At 38.6% G+C, this 6,668-nt stretch overlaps 1 protein-coding gene across 1 annotated transcript; it reads left to right on the forward strand.

The window, feature by feature from the left end:
• The first annotated feature begins 720 nt into the window (after positions 1-720).
• On the forward strand, positions 721-6,169 carry LOC123059615 (sulfite exporter TauE/SafE family protein 3). Its single transcript, XM_044482142.1, has 12 exons — positions 721-931; positions 1,144-1,303; positions 2,270-2,470; positions 2,560-2,624; positions 2,739-2,769; positions 2,845-2,918; positions 2,994-3,080; positions 4,315-4,365; positions 4,735-4,953; positions 5,515-5,608; positions 5,682-5,822; positions 5,906-6,169. The coding sequence occupies exons 1-12, from the start codon at positions 749-751 to the stop codon at positions 5,989-5,991; spliced, it is 1,392 nt and encodes a 463-aa protein (XP_044338077.1). The 5' UTR covers positions 721-748; the 3' UTR covers positions 5,992-6,169.
• The last annotated feature ends 499 nt before the right edge of the window (positions 6,170-6,668 follow it).

The raw sequence follows: 6,668 nt of genomic DNA on the forward strand, positions 1-6,668 counted from the left end.
CGCAGTGATCCTGGTCCTCAATCTGCCAGGCGGCCTCGTCGGCGCGAACATCACCGCCAGGGTCAAGATCTTGCTCAAGTGCCAATGGGAGTGGACCGGCAGCGGAGGTGCTCTCCTGGAGTTACCAAAGTGGTCATCAATTTTGCAACAGGGGTTGTCTTGTAGTCCAGCGTTCTTAAACAGGGGCCGAGTTGCAAGAAAGTGGAGTAGGTGAAGGTTGGCTCCTAGCTGTCAGATCAAGAACGATCCGACAGCCACAGAGGCGGAAGACGCTTGCATGGAATCGATCGGTTCAAGGCAAGCATTTCTCTATGTTTTATCGGTTATGTAATGGTGTTTTAAGATTGTGTGCTATTTTAATTTATGCCTGGCCTTTCCAAAAACTTGGTGTACGATACTATAAGATCACACGTCAAGAAAAAAAGATACTATAAGATCTTGTAAAGTGGTAGCCCATAAAGTAGCCAAATCTGGCATTCCTCCAACCGGTAGCTGGACGATATACTTTTTTATTATATTAATATTATATACAGCACCCACAAACAAAAGCAAGCTGTGGAAATCTTCTATCAGGCAGTGTGTGCCTAGACGTGGTATTAATTAATACGTATAATACAAGTCTTCTGTTAGTAGCTAGTAAGTTCATGCAGCTCCACACGCTCCACGCCCTCCCTTCAAAAGGCACGCAAAACCATCAAACTCAGGGACTGCCACCTTCTTCCTTTGGGGTTTCCGGCGTGGGCGTGAAATGGGAAGGAAATGGCACGCGGTCGCGGTACTGACCATAACGTACATTGTGGCCACCACAGCCATTGGGGCCACTGACAAAGGCCTCTCCATCGCCGGCACCGTTGCAGCAGCGCCGGACGAAGCGAGCTCCCTGCAAAAGCTGGCCAGCTTGGACGGAACCATCCATCAACACGTGTGGCCGGTAACGATAGTTGATAGATAGAGACTAGAAAGCCCTTCTTCCTTCTGTTGTTTTAATATATCAACTTGTATTTGCATAATTTGTTCAACTATATGTCAGACTTGTCAGTACTCATTTGTCCCAGAGAATTTGTGTTGTAGCTAAATATGGACAAATTTCTTGATATGTGCCGTGTTAATTTGGTAGGTTTTGTTGGATTTTCTTGTACTTAGCCCTTGAATGCTGGATGGCGAACTGTGTTGGGGTCATTCGTTGGATTCTTTGGGGCAGCGCTTGGTAGCATTGGCGGGCTAGGTGGAGGTGGGATCTTCGTGCCGATGCTGACGTTGATTGTTGGTTTCGATACCAAGTCGGCGACTGCGATGTCAAAATGTGAGGATGCAGTTCATTTTACTTTACAACAGAAAATTAGTATTCTTGATTTTGTTTTTAATTAGGTTGTAACATTTGCAACGAGTCTCTACATATCTGTCATTTATGCTGCTCTTCTACATATTGTGCATTATGTACTATTAACTCCGTTAGTAAATAGATGATGTAAAGTCCTTTGTATAGATGATGTTTTATAGGCTCGCATGATTTCCAACATGCACCTTTGATCATTACTTTTGAACATATATCTATAAAATTGTGTACTCCCTCTCTCTTAGTTTACAAGGCATGCGCGTATCCCTAGGTCGTGAATTTGACCAATCTAATAGAAGTCATATATTACAAAAAACACATCGTTATAAACTTCAGATGTTCTATTTTCAAACGGTATAATTTTTGTGTTATATAGTTTATATTACGGTGATAAAATTGGCAACCTAGGGGTACGCGCACGCCCCGTAAACTGAAACAGAGGGAGTGCTGTCAAAACATTTTTCATGGCAAAACTAATGATACATTTCCACCACAATAATCTAATTACATATATTAGTTAACGTTCAAAAAAATACTTCATAGTTTGTAGCAAGTCGTGTATTGACGAACGGCGGCAGTAGCTTTTAGTTCTGGCTTGAGATGTGCTCCAAAATTAATTTAGAAACATCTGCCCCAAAATACACTTTGAACGAACTCAAGTGAATATTTAGTATTGAGAAGGTCAAAATGACCACTTAGTGTCTTACAACTCTGCCGGATAGTAGATTGCCGTAGCAGTTAGATCAAAATGAATCCGACAATTTCCCTTCTGTAATTTGACATTAGAAGACATCTCAAGTATTCCATTCAGTAATTAAACATGGATTTTCCCCACACAGAAATTAAACATGGGATTTACTCTTAACATATAGTATATCATAATACATAAAAATACGCTACTCTTATGATTGTTTCTGGGAATCTCTTCCACAGGTATGATCACGGGAGCTGCTGTTTCAACCGTGTACTGCAACCTCAAGCTGAAACACCCAACTTTGAACATGCCAATGATAGACTATGATCTAGCCCTGCTCATACAACCCATGCTCATGATGGGGGTCAGCATTGGGGTTATTTGCAATGTGATATTCCCCGACTGGCTTGTCACAGTTCTCTTCATCGTCCTTTCTCTAGGTTCTCAGATCTGTCCTGAAACTGCGCCAAAAATTTACCCTTTCTAACTTGTAGCTGACTTCAGAATGTTTTCCAAACTTTAATTCCAGTTACTTCAACTAAAGCTTTTCTGAAGGGTGTTGAAACATGGAAGAAAGAGGCACTAATAATAAGGGTACTACGTCTCTTCAGCATCCTCTTGCTAGTACCCTTTTTCCTTTACCTTTTTTTCCACAGTACAAATCGTTAAGAATGTTGATAGGCTCCTTAATTTGCTTTAATATTTCAGGAGGCAGCGGCGAAAAAATCAAACCAATCTGGTAACATCAATAAACCTATAAGTCAGCATTCATAAAATGCATAGAACTACCGTTTATATTTTCTTGATTTCCTAGGTGATCGAATTGAGTACACACCGCCTACCGGATCCGATGCCATAGCAGAGACAAGACTCCCCTCGGATGAAGCGGTGAATAGAAAACCATGAAATCTTCTCAAGCACTATGTGTAAGACACTAAGACTAGAGTTCGGTTGTTGTTGTAGGTATCCATTTGGAAGAACATTTACTGGAAGGAGTTTGGACTCCTTATCTTTGTTTGGGCAGCAATCCTTACACTTCAAGTCGCCATGGTGAGAAACTAATTATTTGGTGTACTATAAGTTTTTTATTGATTAGTTGCTTTACTTAGACATGTCAACCTACATTAGGTTTTATATATAACACATGATACTCCACTCCATTGTGCTCTGCTTTTCCAATCTCGTCATTCAGAATATGAGTAAGCAAACCTTAATTTGCACATGGGGATTTTATATTGGGAAATGTTGTGAGAGGTTCATGTTAATACCAAAGACCCGTTTGTGTATATCCACGCTGTCTTAGAATCAAGTGCATAAACACGGTAAAATTGGTACCACTACATGCATCACGAGATTTGTTACAATTATTTTATTATAATAGTTGCACAGTTACAATTGATAGATTTCTAGTCCACTAACATTGAGAGATCACATTGGAAATAGTAAGGGTAGAAGTCTTTGTATTAGCCTCAGGCTATCAGCGGAGTGTGAAATGGCTTATTCATCAACATCATCATTGTAGTAACCTTCTCAGTCTCTACCTTCTTGGTCGAAGTCGAAGTAGGAAAACAAAACGACCATACTCGATTAGTCATTTGTGTACTCAGCATGCCACCATGTATATGGAAACACAAGCAGTACTAATTAAATCCATGCATGCTTGAGAAAGAAAAGGCTATATGTCTATGTTTTAACAAGTGACATATTTAGTTGAAATTAGAAGAATAGTATGGATGTACTCTTATATATAACAGGAGATACTCCACATTATTGTGCTATGTTTCCCCTATCTCATCATTTAGAATATGATAATGAAATTAAGCTCGGTGAGATTTACACAAACTGGTTAGAAAGAGAGTTGTGGAAACAGAGATGAGATGAAGGAAATCACTCCGGCTTTTTAATGGGCAAACAATAATGTAATTAACTATGGTAGGACATCTCACCTTCTATTCATTGGTTGGAGAATGATAAAGTAACAATTACAGTAGTTCATCACATACTAGATTTTTCTCATCCAAGGGTTTTATACTACTTCCCAATTTAGATTTGATCCTTTCATGAGATGAATGGTTTCTCTCTTTTTTTCCTCCTCTCTGAGTAACAAGAGATTCTCTGTAAACAACGCAATCAATACAACAACTCAATAATAAATTACTTGATGATAATCAACAAAAAATACATAGTTTCTTAGGAACCCTAGAAATACCGATGTTAGAATTACTTTCTAGGTAAATCATAACACTGACATTAAAGTTGGGCTTATGTTAATTCTTTCATACAGAACTATGTGGAAACTTGCTCCACTTTGTACTGGGTTTTCAGCCTACTCCAGGTACTTTCAGCCTTCTTCACCTCATTATTCAACCATGTTGCATGAAAAATTGATTCCTAGTTACAAATTTTAGATGATTTTAGTGTTCAAGGATGTTTTCATGCCACTAACTAAATTGCCTGAATAAAACCATTATCTATTATATCTTGAAGATAATTCAATCCTATTATATTTTTTGGATGTATTTTCCTTTGATTTTGTATTTTTTTGACAGACATAATATGATTACCCACAAAATAATAGATACTCCTATTATTGCCATTGTGTATCATATGAACTAAGATTTGACATACTAGTATCACTTCATCGTGTTACCATCATCATGTGTTACATTAACATAGTTTCTTTTCCTACTGGATAAGTAAGCAGATCCCAGTGTCGGCTGGAGTGTCCATATACCAGGCAGTAGGTTTGGTGCAGGGAAAGAGGGTGATATCATCAAGGGCAAATACACAGACTAGCCTAAAATCCCATCTAGTGTTGATATGCTTCTTTGGTGTCACTGCTGGTGTCCTCGGCGGTCTTCTTGGCCTCGGTGGAGGCGCAATCATGGGGCCACTTTTCTTGGAGCTTGGTATTCCTCCACAGGTTGATTTTTTTTATTTGTTCATATCAAGAACTTATTCCTTCAATCATGTTTTTTCACTTGCAACCATTTGATGGCATTCTATTTATATTTTATTTTGCTAAGTAGTGCACATTTACTGCATAAAAGTAGTAAATAGTGTTGTTTGCAGCGATGCAATTGAGATGGACAATTATGATAACAGTGCCATGGATAATGGTGTGGTTGGTAGAAATGCAATTGACAATGGTGCATTTGATAAAGATGCAGTTGACAAGGGTGTAGTTGACAGCGATGTACATGACAAGGATAATGATGTGGTTGATAATGATGTAATTCATAGCGATGCAGTTGACAATATGTTTCTGCGGCATAATGTTTATCAACTATGTTGCTTATTTACATCGTCTCAGTGTTAATAGCAACACGTGCTTACTTCAACTCATGTGGTTAGTTTTTTTCCTTTGTTTACTATAGGATTGACTAGTTAAGAAAATATTGAATGTTTACCATGGAGTCATGCTCTTTACTTATCATATATTCATTACATATTTGACATGTATGTATACCCTATACTGTTGCAGGTCTCAAGTGCTACAGCCACCTTTGCAATGATGTTTTCATCATCCATAGCCGTCATAGAGTACTACCTCCTGAACCGGTTCCCTATACCATATGGTATTGTCTCTCTTTTTTTGTGCTCCTCCTAAGGTAATCGTGTATTACTATTAAAAGAATGTCTTTTGTGCAGCTCTCTTTTTCACATGTGTGGCATTCATTGCTGCAATCATTGGTCAGCTCGTTGCAAGGAAACTGATAAACTGGTTAGGAAGGGCATCATTTATCATCTTCGTGTTGTCCTTCATGATCTTCATTGGTGTGATTCCTCTAGGTACCAGTTTCTCTCTTCTGAATCCCTTCACAACAACCATCCACATCACATCATATCAAAGCCAAAACAACTTTGAATTGCAGGTGGAGTCGGTATCTTAAACATGAAGCACAAGATGGTGCGGCACGAGTACATGGGATTTCAGGACATTTGCAAGTCTGATGCATAGGAATATGCAACTTGAATGCATGCGACCAGTGTGATGAATTGTGCAGTTTGAGTGGATGGAATAGATGCCAAATTAAACCAATGGGATGGAAGATCAAAAGTTCATCACCTAATGTAATCAATGATTATATGCCGATCATACTTTAGTTACTAGAGTATATATATCCTGCATTCACACATGTCAATGATCCTTTCATACTTGACTAACTCAATACATTCAGACTAAAGAATGATATGTAAAAAGCTTGTCGCATTGCTGCCTCAACACCTTCATGGCAGGCAAGTAACTCTTTAATGAAGGGTCATCAACATGAGCATGTTTTTATTGATGTGATTTTATCACCCTTTCCTAGTGTTCTTTCCTTAATACTTCAAATAGTTTTGAAAACACATCCTGGAGAAAAAGGGCAAAAAGAAGTGCGCATACGCGGTAAAATCCAACAAAGCATATCGTGTAGGCATAAAATATAAAATAAAACATAAAATCGTCATATAATTTGGACTCATAAACTCCCCCCAAGCTGAAGTCTTTCTCGTCCCCGGACAAACACCACAACTTCTAAGAACAAGATCATCTGAATTTTATGAGGCACGGATACACATAGAGGTATGAGTCCATCACAAACAATGAAAACTCATATTAGGCACATTAGGAAAATCAAATAATCCCCGAACACT

This window comes from Triticum aestivum, chromosome 3A (assembly GCF_018294505.1).
Source record: "Triticum aestivum cultivar Chinese Spring chromosome 3A, IWGSC CS RefSeq v2.1, whole genome shotgun sequence".
In the NCBI taxonomy this organism is placed as follows: Eukaryota; Viridiplantae; Streptophyta; class Magnoliopsida; order Poales; family Poaceae; genus Triticum; species Triticum aestivum.

Coding starts and splice junctions, on each gene's coding strand:
- LOC123059615 (XM_044482142.1), top strand. CDS start 749: ATGGGAAGGAAATGGCACGCGGTCGCGGTACTGACCATAACGTACATT. Junction 2,471..2,559: donor CTTCATCGTCCTTTCTCTAG/GTTCTCAGATCT, acceptor CTTTAATTCCAG/TTACTTCAACTAAAGCTTTT. Junction 4,366..4,734: donor GGGTTTTCAGCCTACTCCAG/GTACTTTCAGCC, acceptor ATAAGTAAGCAG/ATCCCAGTGTCGGCTGGAGT.